The sequence below is a fragment of the Trachypithecus francoisi genome, unplaced genomic scaffold, assembly GCF_009764315.1.
Source record: "Trachypithecus francoisi isolate TF-2019V2 unplaced genomic scaffold, Tfra_2.0 Lachesis_group10, whole genome shotgun sequence".
In the NCBI taxonomy this organism is placed as follows: Eukaryota; Metazoa; Chordata; class Mammalia; order Primates; family Cercopithecidae; genus Trachypithecus; species Trachypithecus francoisi.
Window position 1 is genome coordinate 98,185,659 of NW_022681455.1, and position 23,610 is coordinate 98,209,268.

Here is a 23,610-nt window from a genome sequence, read left to right on the forward strand (position 1 = left end):
GGGACTATAGGTGCCCGCCACCACGCCCGGCTAATTTTTTGTATTTTTAGTAGAGATGGGGTTTCACAGTGTTAGAATGTTCTCGATCTCTTGACCTCGTGATCCGCCCACCTCAGGCTCCCAAAGTGCTGGGATTACAAGCGTGAGCTACCGCACCCGGCCTTTACTTTTATTTTTTGAAATGGATCTCACTCTGTTGCCCAGGCTGGAGTACAGTGGCCCCATCTCGGCTCACTGCAACCTCTGCTTCCCAGGTTCAAGTGATTCCCAGGTTCAAGCAACTGCGCCTGGCCAAGGGCCTTATTTTTAAGGGCTACATGCTCAGTATTTGGTGTTGGGGTGAAATGTCGTATTTACAATTTTCAAATGGTTCAGAAAAAGACACACAGACGAAGCAAATATGGCAAACTGTTAACAAGTGCTGGAATCTACGTGGTATCATGATATTGTGTTTTCAAGTTTTCTCTATTTAGTTTTTTTTATAATACAAAAGTTAAGGGGAACTACAGACTAGACAGCTTTGATCCGATGTTATTCTAATCTTTTAAAGGTGCCTTGCGGTGACTCACGCCTGTAATCCCAGCACTTTGGGAGGCTGAGGCGGGTGTATCATCTAAGGTCAGGAGTTCAAGACCAGCCTGGCCAACATGGAGAAACCCCGTCTCCACTAAAAATACAAAAGCTAGCCTTACCCAGGCATGGTGGCAGGCGCCTGTGGTTCCAGTTACGCGGGAGGCTGAAGCAGGAGAATCGTTTGAACCCAGAAGGCAGAGTGGGGACTCCCCCATGCTTCGGCTTTCAGAACAAGGGTTCGAATTCTGGGGCTATTACTTTCTGACCGTGTGGTTTTTTGCAAGCATCTTAACCTGGGCCTCAGTTTCCTCATCTGTAAATGGGAACAGGAATTCCTACCCCTTAGGGTTGTAGTGAGCGTCATGTGAACCCAAGGAGCCCTGACCTGAGGTGAGAGGCTGGAGGCCGAATGGCGAGGTTCGAGGAGCTCTGGGTGCCCGGGCCAACCTCTGGGCAACAGGAAGAGGCGGCTGCGGGGCCGAGTCCCTCCTAAGCGGCCACGCGAGAGGCCCTGAGTCGAGAAGGGTTACGGCGCTTCCCTGAGCCCACCCCGCCCAACGTGTCACAAAGCCGGCCTTTCTCCGATTCCCTGATTGCGGCCCCTCAGGGTGCACCCCTTGCCCAAGCATCTATTAGCCGAGGCAGTGGCTGCGTGGGCAGTGCTCCAGGGCTCAGCGCCTGCCTCGGCTCCGGAATCAGGCTGTTTCCTTCTAGACCTTCCGTGGGGGATTCATGCTGGCGTCCGGATCAAAGAACAGGGACAAAGTCCTCCTGCCACTGGGTACCATCTGCAGGCAAAGGGAAGAATGAGGAGGCAAAGGGAAGGATGAAGAGCTTCGGCAAAATGCCGACTAAGGCCTCCCTAGGTTTTGCCCCACTCCAAGATGGAAGGCCTGCGGCTTCAAACTGCCCCCGAAGTCTCCTTCCCATTGGCTATCTTGTAATTGGTTTCCAATAATGCGGGCTCTGATTGGTCAATCCAGGACGGTTGCTCAAGCCATTGGCGCAGCCGCCATTGGAGGGCGGCTCTCAAAAGTTTTCAGACACAAGTTAGGTTCGAGGAAGGAAACGGAAAGGAAAGGGAAACTTGAGACGGAGGCGGGACTAAGGAAAAAGCAGCTTGCATTGGTTTATCAGAGGCCAAAGGGCGGCTCTTGAACGCTCCTTCCTCTTGATTAGTCCGATTTAGGAAAAGAGGGCGGGTACTTAGGAAAAGCGGCAGAAGCGCCTGCTTCCATTGGTCAGTCCTGGCAGGAGGCGGAGCGCCTGCGGCAGCTGATTGGTGCGGGAGGCGAGGTGGGCGGGGCTCTGAGCCGGAGGTTTTGTTGTGAGGGTCGGTTGTCAAGCAGCGACCAATCAGGGCAGGGGATGGAGGCAAGTGGGGGTCGCGCCTGGCGCAGAGCCTCGGCCTCCGGAGCTGCAGCTGCAGGTGGAGTGGGCAAGGGAACGAGGTGGCGAGGGGACGGTGGGCCCTGGGCTGGGCCGAACCAGGCGGGGCTGGCCGGGCTTGCGGGCAGAGAGCCCTGGGCGTGGGGAGACTAGAGCCCATACTCCGCAAGCAGAGGGTTGGGAGGATCAGCCGAGGCCGAGGTACCTGCCCCCGTCCCCGGACCAGAGGGGTCGGGGTCGAGGCCCGAGGGGCAAAACCCAGGGAGGCCGGAAGCAGAGCTGGAGGTCTGCATGAAGGACGGGTAATGAATAGGGAGAAGAGAAGCAGGAGAATGAATGAATGGGAGACCCCGGGAACATATGGGAAAGGGCAGTAACGGGAGTCTGGCGAGGCAGGGGCCACGTGAGGGAGCTCGGGAGGCACGATGTGCATGAGTGGGAGACTCAGGGAACAGGGAGAAAAGGGGATGTGAACGGAGGACTAGAGAGGCAGACCCGGGGACCCCGGAGAAAGGGGACGGAGGGGAGCGGGCTCATGGGAAAGAGGTGAAGTGGCTGTGGGAAGGAGGTAGGAGACCCCATGAGGTGGCCTTTCAGAGTTGAGGAGTCATAGCCACTCACGCCCAGACCGGAGGCCTAGTTCCTAGCTCTGTCCTTGGGAATCTCAGGGAGCAGGAGCGGTTCCCTTGCCAGGAGCTGGGGAGTTGGGCCATCAGGGTCGTCTTCGAGATTCTTTCCAGGGAGGACTTCAGTGGCCGTCTCTGGGATGCCTTTCCTAGGCCCATAAGCTTAGCTTCTGACTCCACTCCCCCACATCCCACACGTCAGACAAAAACGACTCTCGGGAAATCTATGTGAATTGCAGACACGTGGTCTTCTCCGCCCCACTGCGGCTGGCTGCTGCACTTTAGGCAGCCAGCATCCCGGAACAGAGCTGCATCTCATTATCCTGGTCTCTGGGAGGAGTTTCTTTTTCCTTGTGTTCCAAATCACCCTACCTGAGGTGCCCCCTCTGCAGATTCCCAAACCCAATTTGCTTCTGGCTCTTGTGGCTTTGGTGGGTGCCAGTCTTTATCAAGTGGCCTTGGTGATCCAGGTAGCAATAGCTCTTACCAAGCATTTTCTAACATGACATCACCTCTGTTTGTATTGCAGCCTGGTACTGAGCTGAGATGGCTCAAGCCTAACATCCCATGATCCAGGATCGTGACAGGTGTGCACAGGCTGCTGCTGTTGCTGCTGTGGGTGATTTGGAACCACGAGGCAGCCCACAGCCAGAAGACGAGGCATTCTCCCTGCCTGGATGTGTGGGAACTCTCTGCCAACTTGATTGGTGGATCTGGGGGGGATCCACCCCCACCCCACGAGGAAAGCACAGTTTGTTTTGTGGGTGGGGCTTCAGGTGGCCAGCCAGCTGAAGGATGGCCACCCCTGTGGTCACGAAGACAGCCTGGAAGTTGCGTGAGTGGTTTTCATTTTTCTTTATCACCCCATTTATTCTGTTAGCTGCTTGTTGCTGGGAGGCCTGAACCTACAGCTTTGTTTCCTGTTCTTGGCACAGGAGGAGACTCCTGGACTTTGGAGTAAAATAGACCACGATGTAAATCATGACTGTGGCACTTCTTAGCTGGGTGACACTGGGCAGGTGACTTAACCTCTCTGAGGCTCAGTTTTCTTGTCTATACAATGAGATGACGCCTGCATTCTATGGTTGCTGTGAAATTCAAGTGACAAGATGAACATCCTAAAGCACTTAGCACAGCATTTCCAGTTAGGCTGACAGTGGGGTGAGAAATCTTGAAAGATGTTCACAGCATTCTCAGACATCTATCTCACAAGTCAAACTTCCCCAGTCAGATAAAAGCATCTTGGGCCCAGGATGGGGGAAGGAGTGGGAGCGAGAAGGGATGGGCAGAGGGTTGCAGACAGGGCTTGGACTGTAACTGATGGGCACTGCCCACTTCCACCATTGTCCTGAACAAGCGGTTCTAGACTCTTTCATCTAAAGACTTCATACTCTTAACAATTATTGAGGACCCCAGAGTGCTTTTGTTTGTTGGATTTATATATCTGTCAATATTTACCATGTTAGAAGTTGATACTGAGACACTTTCAAACAAGAGTATATAATCATATAGGCCTCTAGTGATGTTCTGGGAAACTCCACCATATGCTTGTGAGCAAATGAGAGTGCATAAAGGCAGATGCCATCTTAGTGTTATTGTGAAAATCCTTTTGTCTTCTCAGACCCCCCGAAAGGATCTCGAGGATCCCAAGCATGCCCAGATCAGAGTTTGAGAATTCCCGTACACGTTGGCACCTCTATCGTAACTGGTTGGCATAGCTTTTGTGCGCTCCACCTGGTCACTGTCTGCTGCCAGCTGTCCCTGGGCTGGTTTTCAGGAGCTGGGACAAGACTCCATACTTGCTTCTTTTTGAGACAGACTCTCACTGTTGCCCAGGCTGGAGTACAGTGGTACGATCTCAGCTCACTGCAACCTCTGCCTCCCGGGTTCGTGCGATTGTCCTGCCTCAGCCTCCCAAGTAGCTGGGATCACAGGCACCCACCACCACACCCAGCTAATTTTTGTATTTTTAGTAGAGACAGGGTTTCACCATGTTGGCCAGGCTGGTTTCGAACTCCTGACCTCAGGTGATCCACCTGCTTCGGCCTCCCAAAGTGCTGGGATGACAGGTGTGAGCCACCACACCTGGCCAAGACTCTACACTTTTTAACCATGAATTTAACCATAAGACTCTGGGCAAAGTTCTTTGCAGGGCCTCTGTTTCCTTGTTTGTAAAGTGAGAGGTTTGGGCCATTTTCATGTTGTTCCCCAAAGCTCTAGGGCTCTGGGAGAACCCTGTTATGGTTCCCAAGGAGGGCACACTTTGGTCAGAGTAACTTTGTCATTATTGGGATTACATATTCATCCCTTCAACAGCTGGCCTTTCCCCAGAGCTAGGCACTGGGGAGCCACTGGGCAACAAAGTCGTCAAGGTCTCTGTACAGTGGGAGCTCAGAGCCTGGGGAGAGCAACAGGCAGGAACTGGATAACCGTATCCCTCTGTGTCTCCTCTAGTTGAAAGCTGAATTAGTTAACTCGGGGGTGGGGTAGGGGGTGGGTTGGGAATACTGCAGGTTGCTTGAACAGCAAGCGCAAAGGCCCTGAGGCAGGAGGCTCGGCGTATTGGAAGGACTCAAGGGAGGCTGTGGGCAGTGGCACAGCAGCAGGAGGAACATGGGGCCGCACAGACCTAGTGAGTTCGCAGGAGCACGTGTCCACAGGGCCCCAGCCCTCCTGAGGCTGCCGTGGCTTTATCTTAAAGGCAAGGCCAAGCCATCAGAGTGTGCGAGCAGGAGGTAATGAGATCAGGCGTGTTGGGCATCTGCTGCTGCTGCTGATTTCCTGTGCATGGTGGTGTCCACGGAAATCAACTCTGAAGAGCCCAGGGCCACATGACCTCTGGCTCCTTGTGGCTCCAGGGTCTGGTGAAGATCAGAGGTGCGTGGCCCACATGAGGTCGTTGAAACCTAGTACTTTGTATCTTGCATCTGGGATGTGGATCCTCAGCCCTTACCACACCGTGTTCCCCAGCTTTGGCTGGATGTGGGGCCCAGGTTGTATGTGCTCCCAGAGCTTGGCCTGCCAGTAGACACTGAGGATTTTTATTTTTCATTTTTTGTATGAAAATCAAGTATTCGGCCTGGGCTGTTGGTTGCTGTCCTTCAAGCCAGGATGAAGGAGGAGCTCTCGGGGTGGTGCCCCGTGCCTCCTTTGCAGGTGCCTGTGCTGTGTCCCTGCCCCTCTGCCCGCCCTCCTTGGGCTCCAGTCAGTCCCTGGTCAGGCTGCTTAGAGGGGAGTGATGTGGGCTCCTCAAGAAGGGCCCAACTTCTAAATTCTTCTCTCCCCAAAGTCTGTGGTTTTGCCAGCTCAGTCTCCCGCCCCCACCACCGTCTGATCACACTGGGGCATATTTTGTGCAAGGCCTAGAGTGGGCACCCAGGAAATATTGATATTATGAATGAATGACTGTCTCCAGGGGCAGCAGTCCTGAGGCCCAATGAGGTGGGGCCCAGCCAGACACTTTCCCTGGGAAGAGTGAGGGCCAGGGGATAGACAGAGCCCTCCAGGTAGGCCAGGGGGAGTGGGCAGTGCCTCCACGGAGAGGATGCCAGGCTCGGGCACAGAATGCCAGGGAGAAGGTGCTTTACCCTCTTTCCGGGTTGGGTGGAAACTCTTGAACAGACACATGTCTGTGGCTGGACTCCCCAGGTTTCTGTCCCCACAGTGTCCAGAGGACAGAAGGCTCTCGTTGAGATGGGACTAAAGTGGGGCCCAGCTCCCTGGGATCCCCACGGCAATTTCCCCGGTGCCCTGGCCCAGGTTTGGGCCCACAGGGAACCCTCGCCCTTGCTGGTGCTGCTGCCTGTGCCAGCTCTGCCCTGGCTGGGCCAGGAGGCATGGTGTCATCGGTGAGATTGAGCCTGCGACTTGTCCCCTGGGCATTCCTGGTGGCCCCTTGGAGCCCGGCTTTCTGGCAAGCAGCTTCCGTGGACCCAGTTTCCCAACCTCCTTGTGGTCTGAAGTCCACAGCAGAGACATCCAAGCAGGGTGGAGTTGGAGCTGGGGTGTAGGAGGAGCCTCTGGAGCACTGTGGCGGCAACACCCTTTTCCTTGGCGTCACCCACGCTGGCCTCCCGGGTGCCTCGGGGCGTCAGTACCTTGGGGTTTTCCCCTGGCCTGTGTAGGGAGAACTGTCTTTTTTCTTCTTTCTTTCCAGAAGGAGCTTGCACAGGGATGGGCTCCGAGGCTCTGGCTGCCTCTTGGTTCCCTGCCTGTGCTTTGCTCCCTGTAGAGCCCTCTGAGGCTCATGCCTGCCATCTCCACTGACCAGGCCAGGGACCTTGGGCTGTCTTCATGGCTTCCTCCTCTGTGTGGTCAGCCCTCACCCCCACCCCGGCTGCTCAGTCTGTTGCCTCCTGCCCTCTCCTCATGAAGCCCACGCTCCGGTGCCCGCCCGGGCCCCCATGCCCATTCTCTCATGGTGACTAGCCCCGAGCCTGCCCAACGTCACGGAGCCCTCACCTGCTACTAAGCAGCACGCAGGCACGCTCTCAGGGAGTCCTCAGCATCAGGTGTGAGCAGGCACCATGGGTATCCCCACTTTCCAGATGAGGAGCCAGGCCCTCAGAGGACAGGTGACCTGGTAGCCAAGGCCACGCAATAGCAGATCGCAGACCTCAGACCAGAACCTGATCCATGATTCTGAATCTGAGCCACAGCCCCGTGCAGGCTCACCTGGGGGCAGCTTGTCTAGAGGTGACTTCAGTTGTTCTTAGAGCGTGTTCTCCAAAGCAGGGTTTGCATGTCCACATAAGCAGCAGCTGAGAGGTGCATAGGCAGTGCATGGGTCAATTTTTTTTAAATTTTAATAACTGTTTTCCTTTTTGTATCATAGAAAGAGTATCATGAGTATATCAAACTTGTAATTTCATGGATATGGCCTAAGACCAAGCTAATAAAAAATAGCAAGTCAATTTTTAAAATTGAGTTTAACTAGTCAATATTACCAAGTGATGTGCAGAAACAGGAAGACAATCGTGAAGTCTAAAGGTAAGAAGGACAGGCATGATGAAAGTTGAGAAACAGTGATTTCCATCTCAGGCCCATGCCCTGCCCTGTCTGCTGGTCCTACAGCTCATGGTGGGCACCAACGCGGGAGCTGAAGGAGGCAGAGCCTTCCACTGGGCTTCAGGTTCTGGAGCGGGTAGCCGAGCAGGGTCACCCCTCCTTCACAAGGCCACATCGGGCCCCCCTGATGGCCTCTCCCTTTCCTTCCCTGTGTAGAAGAGATTGTCGCACATGCCAGCAATGTGTCCTCACTGGTGCTGGGCAAAGCCTCCGGGCGGCTGCTGGCTACAGGCGGGGATGACTGCCGTGTCAACCTGTGGTCCATCAACAAGCCCAACTGCATCATGGTAAGCCCCGACAGCCAGCAGGGGGTCAGGACAAGGGCCTGGGGAGGGGACAGGGACAGGGGTTGGAGGCTGAAGAATGAGCAGCTTCTCAGGCTCTCTTGAGCCCAGGGCCCCCATCCACTGGGGCCCAGCCCAGGGGTGGAGGAGGTGTGGCTCAGTGAGGTCCAGGACAGCCCAGCGTGGCTGGGACAGTGGCCAGCCCTCAGGAGTGAGGGAGTCACCTGCCTGTGGTACTATTAAGAACTCCAGGCAGGCTGCGTGAGAAGGTTAAAATAAGCTCGGGGCCTGTGGTTGAGCCAAAAGACTTATACCCCTCCCCTCCCACCTGCCCATCTGCCTGCCTGGCAGCAACATGTGGGCGTTTATTTTAATTCATTCCCAGCCTTCATTCCCCAACGAGGATTTGAGGGGACCTGACTGGAGCTAGTTAGGAAGCGAGTTCTTAAATAGCATCTCCCCACTATTTATGCAGCTACGTTCAATGCTAGAAACTGTTTACCAGATAGGAGCACATAAAGGAGAAAACACAAAATGAATTACATATAGTTCTTTTATCCAAAGGCCACCACAGTTGGCGTTTTGGGCTGAGTCCTTCTAGATGCTGAGACAGATACGTATACGTGTACATGCACATGTGTACACACTTGTACATGCATGTACACATGTATACATGCAAATACTCATACAAGCACACACACACAAATAAAAATACACTGCCACTCTTGTGCAGTCTGATTTTTAAAAATAACAATGTTGTAAGGATTTGCCTGTGTCAACAAGTATTCTTTTACAACATAATTTTGAATGACTTAATGGTGTTCCATTGTAGGGATGAGCTGTAATTATCTTAGCCACACCCTGTTATCAGCATGGAGGTTGTTTCCGGCTTTTTTTCGGCTCCGCTAAACCACCCTGTGGTGAACATCCTCAGCCACCTAGATCCTTGAGCAGATCCGTGATCATTGCATTCAATCCAAGGGTGTGTGCTTTTGTTAAAGCTTTCAAAACAGTTTGCCAAATTGCCCTCCAGAAATCATTTTACATTCTCACCAGCAGCATCGGAACCTGCTCTTTCCTCCATGCCCCACCCCCCATCCCTTGCCAATCAGGGAAGTATCATTGTTTTGACTCTTGGTGAAATAAAGAAAAATAGGACAGGCACAGCGGCTCACACCTGTAATCCCAGCATTTTGGGAGGCCGAGGCGGGTGGATCAACTGAGGTCAGGGGTTTGAGACCAGTCTGGCCAACATGGTGAAATCACGTCTCTACTAAAAACACAAAAATTAGCCGGGCGTGGTGGCAGGCACCTGTAGTCCCCAGCTACTCAGGAGGCTGAGGCAGTAGAGTTGCTTGAACCCGGGAGACGGAGGTTGCAGTGAGCCGAGACTGTGCCACTGCACTTCAGCCTGGGTGACAGAGCGAGATTCCATCTCAAAAAAAAAAAAAAAGAATATGGCAAAGGATGAATTTCTTAGTAGAAACTTAATCACCTCTGTTTTTCTGAGATCCAGGGGTAGAACTGAGATCCACCCCAGCCTCAGCAAGGGTGCCAGGGGTCAGTAAAGATGAATTGAAATGTTTTGTTTTACTTTGTTTTTAGGGTTCAAATGTGTTTTTCTACCCCCCCCGAAATGCCAAAGTAGTAGCATACACAAGCTGAAAAAGCATCACCAATGACTGACCAAAAATAGGACATGCCACGACCCCCAGAGAAACGGGGCCAACCGTCTGGGGCCTGGCCTGCAGGCTTGTCTTTGAATGCCAGGTACAGCTGTCAGGCCCCAGCCGGTCTCGCCCTGGGCTGCTGCCCTGGCTCACACACACCAGCCTCCCAGGCCTTACAGTGCCTCCAGCCTGCCGGGATCTCTCTCTCCTTGGGGTTTCTGTGCACGCTCTCCCCCTGCAGGCCGTCCACTTGGATTTATTTTTGTTTGTTTTTGAGTATGGGATACACTTATTCCTCTCAACATCCAAAAGATAGACGGTCCACAGTGAAAAGTCTTCCACCCTCCTCCAACCCCACAGCCCTCTCCTTTCCATGGGGATGAGCAGTCGGGGAGAGCCCGGGGTTCCAGAGGTGCAAGATTTGTGCCCGGGACCAGGCAGGCCTTGGTTCTGCTGTGGCTTTCCTCGCTGAGGGGCTTGTGTGGGGCAGAGTGAAGAGGGGAATAGAGCAGGGGCGGGTTGCTTGACTTAGGGCCGAAGGGACAGCATCCCTTTATCTTGGCCAGTCACTCCCCTCTGAGAGGCCCAGGGCCATTTCTGCAGGTGACACCCATGTCAGAAGCACAGCGAGGAAGAGGGAGGTGGTGGGGGGATGACTGGGGTTTGTCCACTTTTAGCCCTGAGAGCTGAGGCCGAGAGGAGTAGCTGCTCAGAAAGGGCCTGCAGGAGGGCTCTGCTGTGGCCCCATGGGGTGCCCTCTCCTGCCTTAGCCACTTCTCGCTGAAGCGTTTCCGGGGGACCTGGAATTCAGGGCGGCAACTGCGGGGGTCTGTTCAGCAGTGTCCTGAAGCTGCTGCCCTCTCTCCACAGAGCCTGACGGGCCACACGTCCCCAGTGGAGAGCGTCCGCCTCAACACCCCCGAGGAGCTCATCGTGGCTGGCTCCCAGTCGGGCTCCATCCGTGTCTGGGACCTGGAAGCTGCCAAAAGTAGGCCTCCGAGCTTGCCACCTGTGCACGCGCACCTGCCTTAGTCTTCAGGCTCTGCAGTTGTGCCACTTCCTCCAGGAAGCCTGCCTGGACTAGGTTGGCTGCTTTGCTCCTGGAGCACTAACCGGGCAGTGTGGCACCCACTCCACCCCCATTAGCCTGGCATTGACATGCACTGCTGCCTCTAGCAGCTGGCACTGAGGGCCTGCCGGAAAATGTCTGCATGAACCATTGTGTGGGTTGGGGGATGCGCAGGTGTGTGTGTGTGTGTGTGTGTTTGGATGTGTGTGTGTTTGGATGTGTGTGTGTCTGCATCTGTGTGTGTGTGTGTGTGTATTTAGAACCTAGAGGGACGTCACATGTGGCCAGGGGCCCTGCAGGTCACGTGAATGAGTGAGGTGGCTGTGTGGGACATCTGTGAAGAACCGGGGAGCTTGTACCCCGACTCCAGGTGGTTCCCACTCTGCCTTGGCTCCCTGGTGCCATCAGGCAGCCTGGAATGGCCAGATCTGTTTGCTTGTGCTCTGTTTTAATTTAGTTTTCATCTGTATGGAAGCTGTACATAGCCTAAAATTTAAAACCTCAAATACCAGTAGTTCTACAATTAATTCCAATGGAAAGAGGAAACTTCTGCCCCACTCCTTCCCATTCTCCAAGAGCCGAAACGTTCTGTGCTTTCGTCTGCGCTTTGCTGATCGCCTCCACCTTTCTAGACCACATGGTTATACCACAGTTTCTTTATTTTCTTATTTAAAAAACATCGTGGCCAGGCGCAGTGGCTCACGCCTATAATCCCAGCACTTTGGGAGGCTGAGGCAGGCAGATCACCTGAGGTTGGGAGTTCAAGACCAACCTGACCAACGTGGAGAAACCCCATCTGTACTAAAAATACAAAATTAGCTGGGTATGGTGGCACATGCCTATAATCCCAGCTACTTGGGAGGCTGAGGCAGGAGAATCACCTGAACCCAGGAGGTGGCAGGAGGTGGGGGTTGTGGTGAGCTGAGATCGCACCATTGCACTGTAGCCTGGGCAACAAGAGCAAAACTCCATCTCAAAAAAAAAGTTAGCACATTATTCTCTTCCTACTGTGGAGGATGAAAATGTAGCTCTCTCGTGGCACCACCCCCAGCCCTATCGCTCGTGTTTCTCCTCCCACCCTCCCAGTAGCACCATCTCAATAAGCGGTGTTTATAACGTAAGGACGCGTAAGTGTCATTTACCGCTGACTGTTTCTTTTTAATAACTTGGTTTCCCTGGAGTTAATAGTTGTTCTTTTTTCTTTTTTAATCTGTGTGTTTTCTATGTCTGTATTACTCATATATCCCCAGATTCTCTGCCAGAAGAGTAAAGCTCCTCCTATTTCTTTGAAACCCATGCCATAATCCAGGCGCCTTTTCTCAGAGCCTCTCCTCTGGTCCTAGCGGCCGGCAGCCCGGCTGTCATCCTGGGCCTCCGTGTCTCTTCTCCGGGGAATTCTCTCATCTGCTGTTCCTGGTCCCACCCCGCCACCTTTCTTGGTTTTCTCCCTCTTTTTGATGGAGCACATTCTTTTGTAGCTTACTGAGAAAGGGTGCTGGGAAGGCATAGTTTTGGAGACCTTCCATGGCTAAAAATGACTTTATGCTACCCCCATTTTTTTTTTTTTTTTTTTGAGACGGAGTCTTGCTCTGTTGCCCAGGCTGGAGTGCAGTGGCCGGATCTCAGCTCGCTGCAAGCTCCACCTCCCGGGTTCACGCTATTCTCCTGCCTCAGACTCCGGCGTAGCTGGGACTACAGGCGCCCGCCACCTCGCCCGGCTAGTTTTTTTGTATTTTTTAGTAGAGACGGGGTTTCACCGTGTTAGCCAGGATGGTCTCGATCTCCTAACCTCGTGACCTCGTGATCCACCCGTCTCGGCCTCCCAAAGTGCTGGGATTACAGGCTTGAGCCACCGCGCCCGGCCTCTACCCCCATCATTTGCTTTTGTGTTTGTTTTATGAGTTTGAGTGTAGAGTTCTATGTTGGCAATAAAATATCGCCCTCAGAATTTGGAAGGTGCAGCTCTTCTGCCTTTTAGGTTCTAGGGTTGCTATTGGGAGGGGCTGGTGCTGTTCTAATCCCAGATCCTTCACAGGGGACTGGCTTCATTCCACGTTCTCTCTTTTCTTTCCTCTCTCTCTCTCTTTTCTTTTCTTTCTCTCTGTCTCCGCAGGCTTTTAGGGTCTTTGTCCCAGTGTTGTGGTGTGATGAGCCTTGGGGTGGGTCTGTTTCCACCCTGTGCTAGGTCATCGCTGGTTTCTTGCGGTTGTGGTCTGGAAACTCATGCCCTCAGTTCTGGGCTGAGTGGAGAGTCTCGCCCACTGCTCCTGTGCTGTGCCTCGGTGCCTTGGCAGGTGGTGCCAGCTCTACAGATTTTTCAAGAGAGGCTGGAAATCTGGAAATTCATGTGGAATTCACCCATTTAAAAATGTTGACAGCTCACTCAACATTTGTTTCAGAATACCATGCAGGCCAGCACTGTGAGGTCCAAATGAGACCTGTTTGCCTGATGCTTTTCTTTTCTTTCTTTTTTTTTTTTTTTTGAGTCAGAGTCTTGCTCTGTCACCCAAGCTGGAGTGCAGTGGTGCAGTCTCAGCTCACTGCAACCTCTTGTCTCCCAGGTTCAAGTGATTCTCCTGCCTCAGCCTCCTGAGTAGCTGGTACTATAGGCACAGACCACCATGCCCCACTAATTTTTATATTTTTAGTAGAGATGGGGTTTCTCCATGTTGACCAGGCTGGTCTTGAACTCCTGACCTCAGGTGATCTGCCCTCTTCAACCTCCCAAAGTGCTGGGATTACTGGCATAAGCCACCGTGCCTGGATTGCCTGATGCTTTTTGACAGCCTTGGTTGGATCATCCCACGTGCCAGGCAGGAGGCCACCTACCTGAAGCCCTAGAGAGGAAGCAGCAATGTGGATTTTGCCGAGGCTGCTTTTTCCAGAAGAGAGCCCCTCTGGCCCGGCTGAGACTTCAAGATTCTTCTGGGCCTCTCCTTGGTTTGTGCTCTATGTTGGCAGCAGGGCAGCAGCCATGAGCCACACATACACAGTGGCAAGGTTCCCTTTGCTCAGGAACAGTGGGCTTTCTGTGTAGGTGGTACTCAATAAAGATGCACCCAGTGATGGTCAGTTTAAGAACAAAAGAGCCCCAGGACCTCTTTGATAACAAACAGGACTGCAGGCTTTGCGTCTCGGCACGTGATCACACTGCCTGGTCACACCAGGGCATGCTGTGCTTGGGTGTCACTGAACTCAAGCAGGCCAGGGAGGAGCGAGTCCAGGATGGCTGGGCTCTAATGGAGAAGGTGGGAAGGCTCAGGCAGAAGGCGGGCAGCTCCCTGGACCTGAATCCCAGCGGGTGGGCACCAGCCATTCAGTATTCACTGAAGAACAAGAGACAGAAGAGAGAAACCAAGGGCGCCGTGCCCCCTGTCCAGGCTTTCTCAGCCACAATTGTTTTGCTCATAAGGGAAATGTGAGGAATTCCTTGAAGTGGCTGAGAAATGAAAAATAAAGACTGCTGGATTCCTGGGCCCTGGACAGCCAGGGCTGGCTCCTCCACAAGGAGCTTATTACAAACTCACGGCCCAGACTCCACCCTCAGAGAACCCGACTCAGTACTGGGGTGGGCCCAGGATCTGGATTTTAATAAGCTTCCAGGTGATTCTGATGGACAGCCAGGTTGACAGATGGGCAAATGGAGGCCCAGGGAGGGCACCAAACTTAGGAAAGCCCTGGTAGTTGCAGGCAGCAGAGCCTGGGACTTGAATCCTGGCATCAGGAATCCCATCCCAGTGCTCTCTGTTGTGCCATTGAATGGAAGAGAAACTTGCCTTCAGCATAGCAGGTAGAGCTAAGACCTCCGGCCTCCTCCACCCCCACTTGCAAGAGCTCGGGTGACAGTGACAGACAGGCAAATGGAGGCCCCAGGTGTAGAAAGGTTCCAAAGAGAGCTGCTCCACTGGCATGGTGGCTCACACCTGTAATCTCAGCACTTTGGGAGGCCGAGGCAGGAGGATCACTTGAGGCCATGAGTTTAAGACTAACCTGGGCAACAAAAGGAGACGCCTGTCTCTATTTAAAAAATAGAGAGAGAGGGAGAAAGAGAGAGAGCTGCCTCTCATATCGGTTGCCTTGGAAGGCCACCCATCACTGGAGGGCTCAGATGTAGGCTAAGGATGTGCTCAGCTAGGAGGCCATGGGGGTTCCTGTGTGGGGCAGACAGACCCTGGAGGCCCCTCCACTCTGCAGTTCCTAGATCCCATGATTGAATGTGGGCATCAGAGGCCTTCGTGGGATAGAAGAGCAAGGACAGGAGTCAGGCCAGAAGAATGTGGTCCTGCCTGCTTTCCACAGCGCAGCCAGAGGGCGAGGGTGGCTCAGCGCAGGGGATCCCACGGGATCCCACAGAAGGGCGGCCGGCACTTCATGCTGCCAGCCCACACAGGGTGGGACTCCTCCACATCCTCTCCAGGCAGGGCAGAATTTTGGAAGCCTTGCTGTGGGATCCAGGCTGAGTGGGCTGGGAGTGGGTGTGGACTGGAGCAGGAGCTAGCGTGGCCTCCTTGGCCAGGAGGCAATGCCCAGCCCCCAGCAGCACCTGATAGCTACACGGAGCAAGGAGGGACAGCTGCAGAGATTCTGGTGCAGGTGAATTGGATATGCATTCGACAGACTCCAGAGGGATGTGAAAGTGTCCAGACCCAGCTCCAGTGCCAGACAGGGCCAGCTGCAGAGGGGCACTGAGGCCTGGGGAGGAGGAGAGAAGGCCCAGCTTGCGGGACAGCCAAGAGCAGAAGGCAGGCCTTGTGCAGGAAGACATGTGAATGGGACTAATTACGACTGGCATTTATTGAGCACTTACCATGTGCAGAGCCCATGCTAAGCACTTTATGTCTGTTTGTTTACTCCATTCTGTGACCCAACGTGAGGCCCAGAGACAGTATGTGATTGGCCAGGGTCACACCACCAGTGAGGATTGGAGCCAAGGCTGATCCCAGTACTGTCTGACGCCACAGCCCACATCCTGACTTTGGGGGTAGAGAAGATCATACAGTAGAGTTCATTTAATTCACCCAGTGCTTGGATCTCGACTCTGGAGTAAAGTGTTATATATGGAATCTTGAATACCTCCTCTGACAGAGAGCTCATCACCTCACAAGGCACCCTATTGCACCTTGGTTCAAAACTAAGAATGGCTGGACTCCCACATTTCCTGGCCCCGCCACTCAGGATGGTCAGTTTTGTTCAGATAGTGAATTATAAATCTTTCCAAAAGCAGGAAACATGAGACAAATTTGAGTGGTGCTGGAAGACACCCTGAAACACACAAGGTTTGCCTCCAGGCTGGGCCGCTCCTGGCCATGGAGATGCCTGCAAAACCTTCAAGGAAAGGATGGGAGATGTGGTTCCTAGGGCAGCGGGAGGCGATCAGGCCCCACCCCGGGGGTTCTTTGGTCCTCACGTGTCCTCCCAGTATCCTCTCAGTTCTCACTGCTCCTCAGTGTGTCCTCACAAACATCCTCAAGATCCCATGGACAGGGGTCACCCAAGAAGACTGGTGTGTGTACCAGGGCCACCCCAGCCATGCCCTCCCCTTGCCCTCCTTAGGGCCTTTGCCTATCACCTCCATCTACCTAACAGTGCATCCCTTATCCTCCACCCACTGACATCTACTCAAATACCACCTCCTCCATAAAGCCTTCCTGGATTTCTCTTTCCAACCAAGCTGTTTCTCTCCCAGCTTGAACCTCTCCTGGTCTCTCTCTCTCCTTGCGCTGTCTTGGGTGGGGTTCAGCGCCCTGCAAACCATAAGCTGCATGCCCATAGGGCCTGAACTGAGTGTGGTGGATCCCTGGCTCTGCTGCCACTGGGGCACAGTCTTTGGGGAGAGTGCGGTACAATTTCTGCAGACTTGAGGTAACACAGGGCTGTCATCTCTCAAGAGAAATATAGGAAAATTAGTTGTCGACTGGACGCACTGGCTCACGCCTGTAATACCAGCACTTTGGGAGGCCAAGGCGGGTGGATTACTTGAGGTCAGGAGACCAGCCCAGCCAACACGGTGAAACCCATCTCTACCAAAACTATAAAAAACTTAGCTGGGTGTTGTGGCACATGCTTGTAATCCCAGCTACTTGGGAGGCTGAGGCAGGAGAATTGCTTGAACCCAGGAGGCGGAGGTTGCAGTGAGCCAAGATTGCACCATTGCACTCCAGCCTGGGCGACAAAGCAAGACTCCTCAAAAAAAAAAAAAAAAAAAAGAAAAGAAAAGAAAATTCATTGTTAGGGTGGTGGGACCCTTGATTATTTCCTCCTGTTTTAAAAATACGTGTCATTGTTCTATTTTTCTGTTCTGTTTTCTGTGCAGTTAATCCAAAAGCGCACACACAAATCCCCACAGCAGCCCTTCCTCTGCCAGCCTTCTCATTTGCCTCTTAGCCACTGTCTCTGCTTTCCTTCTTGTTAGTTCTTCGCACACTCATGGGACACAAAGCCAACATCTGCAGCCTGGATTTCCACCCGTACGGCGAGTTCGTAGCCTCCGGTTCCCAGGACACGAACATCAAGGTGAGAGGCCGGTCCATGCCCCGTGTCTCCTGCTGGGCCTGCGGCAGGACCGGCCCGGCCCTCAGTGCTGGATGCCCGCTGAGGGGACCTCTTCCCTTTCTGCAGCCACATCTGCATCATCCTAGGGAAAGTGGGTGGCAGGCATCTGCCAGACGTTTCTGCTCAGAATGCCAGCTTAGTGAGCAGTTTCTGTCCTTGTTACCGTGGGGAGTAACAACCTAGAGAAGCCTGTGTCCCGCCCTCTGCTCACGGCCACACACCTTCCTCCAGTCGTGGCTCTGGGCCTCAGTCATGACCTCTCCTGACTCTGGCCCTTTGCTTCTCTCACCCCTACAGCTCTGGGACATCAGGAGGAAAGGCTGTGTCTTCCGATACAGGGTAAGGATGCGCTCTGTCAGTGACTCCATGAGCACCTTGCAGGCATTGAGTGTGGCGTGGTGCCCAGACCCCGGCAGGGTATGGAGGGGACGGCTGTCCCCCATGAGTGAGAACATAAAACATGGATCTGGAGCCGAGCAGGAGTGCCATGGGTGGCCCACCTGGATCCCCTGGCTCTCCATGAATCCCCTAGAGCCACGTTCATCAAACTGCTCCACACAGAACCAGGCGGGTAACCGGTGTCGTTACATAGAAGGGGTCCCATAGGAGTGAGGAGGCAGGGAGGGGTCTGTTGGGCCCAGGATCCCAGGGCGAGCTCATGCTGTGTCCTCCCTCAGGGGCACAGCCAGGCCGTGCGGTGTCTCCGGTTCAGCCCCGATGGGAAGTGGTTGGCGTCAGCCGCAGATGACCACACCGTGAAGGTAGCTCCCAGCCTGACCTGGGCCGGGGGGCTGGAGGCTGGGGGCTGCTGATCACACCAGGCTGAGTCCTCACCTCCCTCCTGATCAGGCTCACATGTCCCAAGCCTATCCCGAGTGGAAGTAGCTTGTGGATAAAAAGCTTGGCCTGGATTAGAGAGAGGGTGGGTAGCCAAGATGCCTGGTCGCCCTGACCTCCTCCCTGCCCTGCCTCCAGCTCTGGGATCTCACTGCTGGCAAGATGATGTCTGAGTTCCCTGGTCACACGGGGCCTGTCAATGTGGTCGAGTTTCACCCCAACGAGTACCTCCTGGCCTCCGGCAGCTCTGACAGGTGAGGAGGAGCGGGCGAGTTGTTCGTGACTGCTGTCCTTTACCACCTTGCCCTCTGCGCGTCTCTGCTCTCGGTCTGTCACTGTCTGGGCTGTTATATGCCTGATGATCCTGTATAGACTGAATTGGATTTCAGCCCAGCCAGGACTGGACCCTGGTCCATCTCACCTGGCTCTGGTTCCCTGGCCTCAGTGTCCCAGGTCTATGGCTTCATGGGCAGGTTGGGACCCAAGGCACCTAGCGGGGCCCCATAGGGCAGGGAGGCTGATGGCTGTTGGGGCCAACCCTGGGGCCAGGGCCATTGGGCCCAGCCTCCCCCTTGCAAAGTCAGGGCCAGCTCTGCCCCAGACGTTGCTCCTGGTGGCCCTGCCCTGGGGGTAGGTTTCTGGAGAGAAGCTGGCTTCCCAGGGGCATAGGCTTGGCAGCACAGCCTGGCTACCTTTGCAGGACAATCCGTTTCTGGGACCTAGAGAAGTTCCAGGTGGTGAGCTGCATCGAAGGGGAGCCTGGGCCTGTCAGGTACGCAGGCTGTGGGGTGGGCGGCCCAGCGCTTCTCCCAGGCAGCGGAGTGTGGCTGTGGGTGGGCCTTTCCCATCTCCGCTGCTGTGCCCTCCTTGCCCCGGGCTCTCTGGGTTCCTCGGGGTGGGGACCAGGCTGGGTGCCACAGGACCCACAGCCATGTCTCGCCTGGCCCAGGAGTGTCCTGTTCAACCCCGACGGCTGCTGCCTGTACAGCGGCTGCCAGGACTCGCTGCGTGTCTACGGCTGGGAACCTGAGCGGTGCTTTGATGTGGTCCTCGTCAACTGGGGCAAGGTGGCCGACCTGGCCATCTGCAATGACCAGTTGGTGAGACAGCCATGGCACCCACCGCCCCCCACTCCCACGGGGCCACCCGCCTCCCTCCAGCCCAGGCCCTTCCTCCTACCCCCACACTGGGGCTGGGATTTTGCCCCCTCAGCTCACAGGCCTAGCCCCACCTCTCTGCTTCCTGCAGATAGGTGTGGCCTTCTCCCAGAGCAACGTCTCCTCCTACGTGGTGGATCTGACACGTGTCACCAGGACTGGCACGGTGGCCCGGGACCCTGTGCAGGACCACCGGCCCCTGGCACAGCCACCACCCAACCCCAGTGCCCCGCTCCGGCGCATCTACGAGCGGCCCAGCACAACCTGCAGCAAGCCTCAGAGGTGAGGGCGTGGGGGGCCTTAGGGGGCACAGGAGAGGGCCTGTCATAGGGGAAGCCTTGGAGTTCCAGCCCTGGGCCTTACAGGGCACCTGCTTCCTTTGGGCTTGGCCTCATGCCCCCAGGGTGAAGCAGAACTCAGAGAGCGAGCGCCGCAGCCCCAGCAGCGAGGATGACCGGGACGAGCGCGAGTCCCGCGCGGAGATCCAGAACGCCGAGGACTACAACGAGATCTTTCAGCCCAAGAACAGCATCAGTGAGGCCGGGCTCCCACCCCCAGCCCAGCATCCCCATCGGTGAAAGGGAGGCTGAGGGTCCTTCCAGGATGGCCTGCTGTGGCTCTACGTCCCTTTAGCTTCTTCCTAACCCAACCTGGGTTCCACGCCCTGTCCTCATGTTCCCTGGGCCAGGCTGTGCTCTGATGGAACTGAGAGGGGGCCCTGGGCACTCCCCAGCAGCGGCCCAGCAGCTGCTCAGGGTCTCAGTCCCTGCCCTGCCAGGGACAAGTGGGCTGGGAGGGGCAGGACTGAGGGTTCCTGGGACCAAGAGCAGGGTCCACAGTCTGCAGCCGCATGCCTGGGAGCTACCCTCTGTCCCCCGCACTCTGACAGGGCCCTGGGTCCCAGGTGGCCTGGCCAGGAGCGCTCACAGCCAGGGACCTCTTTCCTCTGCAGGTCGGACACCACCCCGGAGAAGTGAGCCCTTCCCTGCACCCCCAGAGGACGGTGAGTTGGGTGAGCCCGGTTTCCTAAGGTCTCTCATCTTCTCTCCCTGTGAGCCCTCCGGACAAGCCCCTTCCCTGGAACCTCCCCTCTCAGGACACGACCCACAGCCTCTCCCACTGGGTCTCTGCCCTCCACCTGTTATGTGCTGGGTCCCTGCAAGACTGACAGTGCCTCCCAAGGAGCCTGTGCCCTGGTGTGTGGGGGACAGACATAGACACCACCACACAGGCGGGCCTGCCAGGGGCACTCGGGCTGTGGAGGATGGAGAGGAGTCACTGGGGGCCCGCCTTAGATGGGGTCTGCTGTAGATGGGATGATCGGGAGGCTCTCAGGAGGTCCAGCAACTGCTGAGGCCTGGGGGCCGGCAAGAAGAGGGAGAGGGGAGCGCTTCTGGCAGGAAGGGAGCTGAGAGGCGGGGAGCTGGGGTGAGTCCCAGCAAGAGGTCAGGCCCACAAGGCCTCAGCTGGGGTTTGGATTAAGAAGGGAGAAAATATGATCTGCGTTGTGGTTGGAGAAGGGGCAAGTGTGGGGCCCCCTGTCCTACAGAGTACCCCTGCCCTCCACCTGGCCTTCCCTCAGGGACCGTCCTTGCCGTCTTCTGGAGGCTGGGTTTCCTAGGAGGCTCCACTTCCATCTTGCCAGTCACTTATCCCAGCCCCCTCCACATACATGCCAGTGAAGGGACAGGACAGCCACATCCTAGAGCCCCCGGGTCCCACCCACAGGCAGACTTAAGATTGAGTTCGGGGAGAGGGAGGAGGCAGGTCCAGACCTGCCCCCAGGTCTGGAGCCCCCATGCTACTGGCCTGCCGCCTCCCCACGCTCCTGCTCCGTCCCCATTGCGATGTTGCCCAGAGCTCCGCCCTGAGGCCCTTCTGGCCGGACCCAGTCATCTTTTCCTTTTGCCTCCAGATGCAGCCACAGCAAAGGAGGCAGCAAAGCCCAGCTCTGCCATGGATGTGCAGTTCCCAGTGCCAAACGTACGTCCATGGAGGGAGCATGGTGTGGGGCCTAGAGAGGGTCCTGACCCAGGGTTGGGGGTCCCTCGTGTTGGGAGGCAGAGAGGGAGGCCCCAGGCTGGCACCCACTGAGCTTCACACCCGTTTCAGCCGGAGGTCCTGCCCCGGCCCCCAGCGGTTGCTTCCACACCTGCACCCAAGGCTGAGCCTGCCATCATCCCTGCCACCCGGAATGAGCCCATCGGGCTGAAGGCCTCCGACTTCCTGCCCGTGAGTGGGAGCCCAGTGTGAGGCATGGGTGGAGGTCTGTGGGTGGAGAGCAGAGCTTTGCTGCCGGCTCTTCCCATGGCAGCATCTGGGTGCCCATCCCACACAGGCCGTGAAGATCCCCCAGCAGGCTGAGCTGGTGGACGAGGATGCCATGTCACAGATCCGCAAAGGCCACGACACCATGTGTGTGGTGCTCACCAGCCGCCACAAGAACCTGGACACCGTGCGGGCTGTGTGGACCACGGGCGACATCAAGGCAAGCGCCCACCCTCACCCAGGGCCTCATCTCGCCCCCTGCCCCTGCCACCTGCCTGCCCAGGCTTGAGGCAGAACAAGAAGAGGCCACCCATGTGGGATAGGCCATCCTATCGTCATCATCACGGCTGCCGTTTAGTGAGCACCTGTTTAATGCCTGGCCTTACACTCACTGCGTTAGGTGCAGTGCTGTAAACACCCACAGCCCCTCCAGCACACTCACATTCACGTTCGTGCCCCCACCCTCACCCTCACAAGGCCACACTGTTCCCCCCTGCCCCTGCCCTGACGCTGCTCTGTTTGCACAGACGTCGGTGGACTCCGCTGTGGCCATCAACGACCTGTCGGTGGTGGTGGACCTCCTGAACATCGTCAACCAGAAAGCGTAAGTGGCTGCCGAGGGGGAGTGGGTGGAGAGGCAGGGCTGGGCTGATGGCAACATGTCCTGGCCTCTCCTAGCTCCCTGTGGAAGCTGGACCTGTGCACCACGGTGCTGCCACAGATCGAGAAGCTTCTGCAGAGCAAATATGAGAGGTGCGTGTGGGGAAGCCGTGCCTGCCTCAGGCAGGGGGAGGGAAGAGGTAAGGAGCCTCCTCCTGGACCATGGGAAGGCCCCCCAAGAGCCTGGGTGTTCCTGTGAGCTGGCTGTGAAGCATTGCTGCCCCTCAACGGTCCAGAGGTGGGAGTGGAAACAGGCGTGTGTGTGTGCGTGCGTGTGTGTGTGTGTGTGTGTGTCTGTGTCTGTGTCTGCCCCTCTCCTCCTTTGTTCCTCGCTGTTTCTCTTTCTGTCTGTGGCCCTGAGTCCATCTGTGACTTCATCCATCTCCCCCTGAAGCTACGTCCAGACGGGCTGCACCTCCCTGAAGCTGATCCTGCAGCGGTTTCTGCCCCTCATCACGGACATGCTGGCAGCCCCTCCCTCCGTGGGTGTGGATATCAGTAGGGAGGAGAGGTGAGGGCCAGGCGGCACGTGTGTTGGGGGCAGGGGTGCCACAACAGGTGAGGGGTCAAAGGCCTGGAGGCCCTGGCCCCTCTTACTGACAGTCCTGTTAGGACAGAGTACAGAGGGTGTGTTGGTCTGGGGCCATGGCTCAGGGCGTGGGTGGGCTTAGCCAGAGCTGGGTTCCTCCATGGCCTGGCTGTGCCCACAATCCCTGGCAGGGCCTGGGTAGTTCCCTTCTGGGCCTCCGCCTTCCCCTGGGAGGAGGGGCTGGAGCAGTTAGGACAGCAAAGGCCCTGGGGTTGGGGTGGTGGTGGTGCCAGCTGGCCCCTCAGGCATTGCCGTCTCTACAGGCTGCACAAGTGCCGGCTCTGCTACAAGCAGCTCAAGAGCATCAGTGGCCTGGTCAAGAGCAAGTCGGGCCTGAGCGGCCGCCACGGCAGTACATTCCGCGAGCTGCACCTGCTTATGGCCAGTCTGGACTGAGGAACGCAGTGGGCAGGGGCGCTTCGCTGCCCTCAGGGCCTGGCCTCAGACCCCCACTCCTGTTCCTTGTGTGCCTAGTGGCCCATGAGCCTCTGCCTGGCCTCTGCCGCTGTCCTGTGGCCGTCCTGGAGGAGGTGACGCTGGTCCCTGGCCACCTCTACAGCCCTGAACTCTGAGACAACTCTCTCCAGCAATAGCTGCCCAGCTTTGCCCAACTGTTGCTTCTTGGGGCAGCGAACTGAGCCCTGGGGCTGCTGCTGTAATTTATAAGGCAAATTTTATTAAATTTGTAACTATTCCCAGGTTTCCTTGCGGGGAATGTTTTCTGCTGGCCACAGGGCTCCCGGCGGCCCGGGAGTGCCTGCCCCGTCGTTTCTGAGATGAGGCCACACCCCCTCCAAGCCCTGCGGTGGGGCTCCGGGCCGTGTGGCCAGCAGGGGGCAGCAGAGAGTCAGGCCTGTGGGACAGCACCA

At 56.0% G+C, this 23,610-nt stretch overlaps 1 protein-coding gene across 4 annotated transcripts; it reads left to right on the top strand.

Moving 5' to 3' along the window:
• The first annotated feature begins 1,855 nt into the window (after positions 1 to 1,855).
• KATNB1 (katanin regulatory subunit B1) lies at positions 1,856 to 23,440 on the top strand. 4 transcript variants are annotated; one of them, XM_033218600.1, is made up of 20 exons: positions 1,856 to 2,002; positions 3,118 to 3,423; positions 7,812 to 7,942; positions 10,480 to 10,597; positions 17,091 to 17,191; positions 17,528 to 17,569; positions 17,908 to 17,991; positions 18,206 to 18,321; positions 18,768 to 18,839; positions 19,017 to 19,167; positions 19,316 to 19,506; positions 19,628 to 19,758; positions 20,177 to 20,236; positions 21,140 to 21,207; positions 21,337 to 21,456; positions 21,563 to 21,712; positions 22,020 to 22,096; positions 22,171 to 22,245; positions 22,547 to 22,663; positions 23,005 to 23,440. In XM_033218600.1, the coding sequence occupies exons 2-20, from the start codon at positions 3,384 to 3,386 to the stop codon at positions 23,135 to 23,137; spliced, it is 1,977 nt and encodes a 658-aa protein (XP_033074491.1). In that variant the 5' UTR covers positions 1,856 to 2,002; positions 3,118 to 3,383; the 3' UTR covers positions 23,138 to 23,440. The 4 variants fall into 4 exon arrangements, with proteins under 4 accessions (XP_033074491.1, XP_033074494.1, XP_033074492.1 ...); XM_033218603.1 differs by having other exon boundaries at positions 20,177 to 20,227; XM_033218601.1 differs by having other exon boundaries at positions 2,001 to 2,264.
• Positions 23,441 to 23,610: the final 170 nt, after the last annotated feature.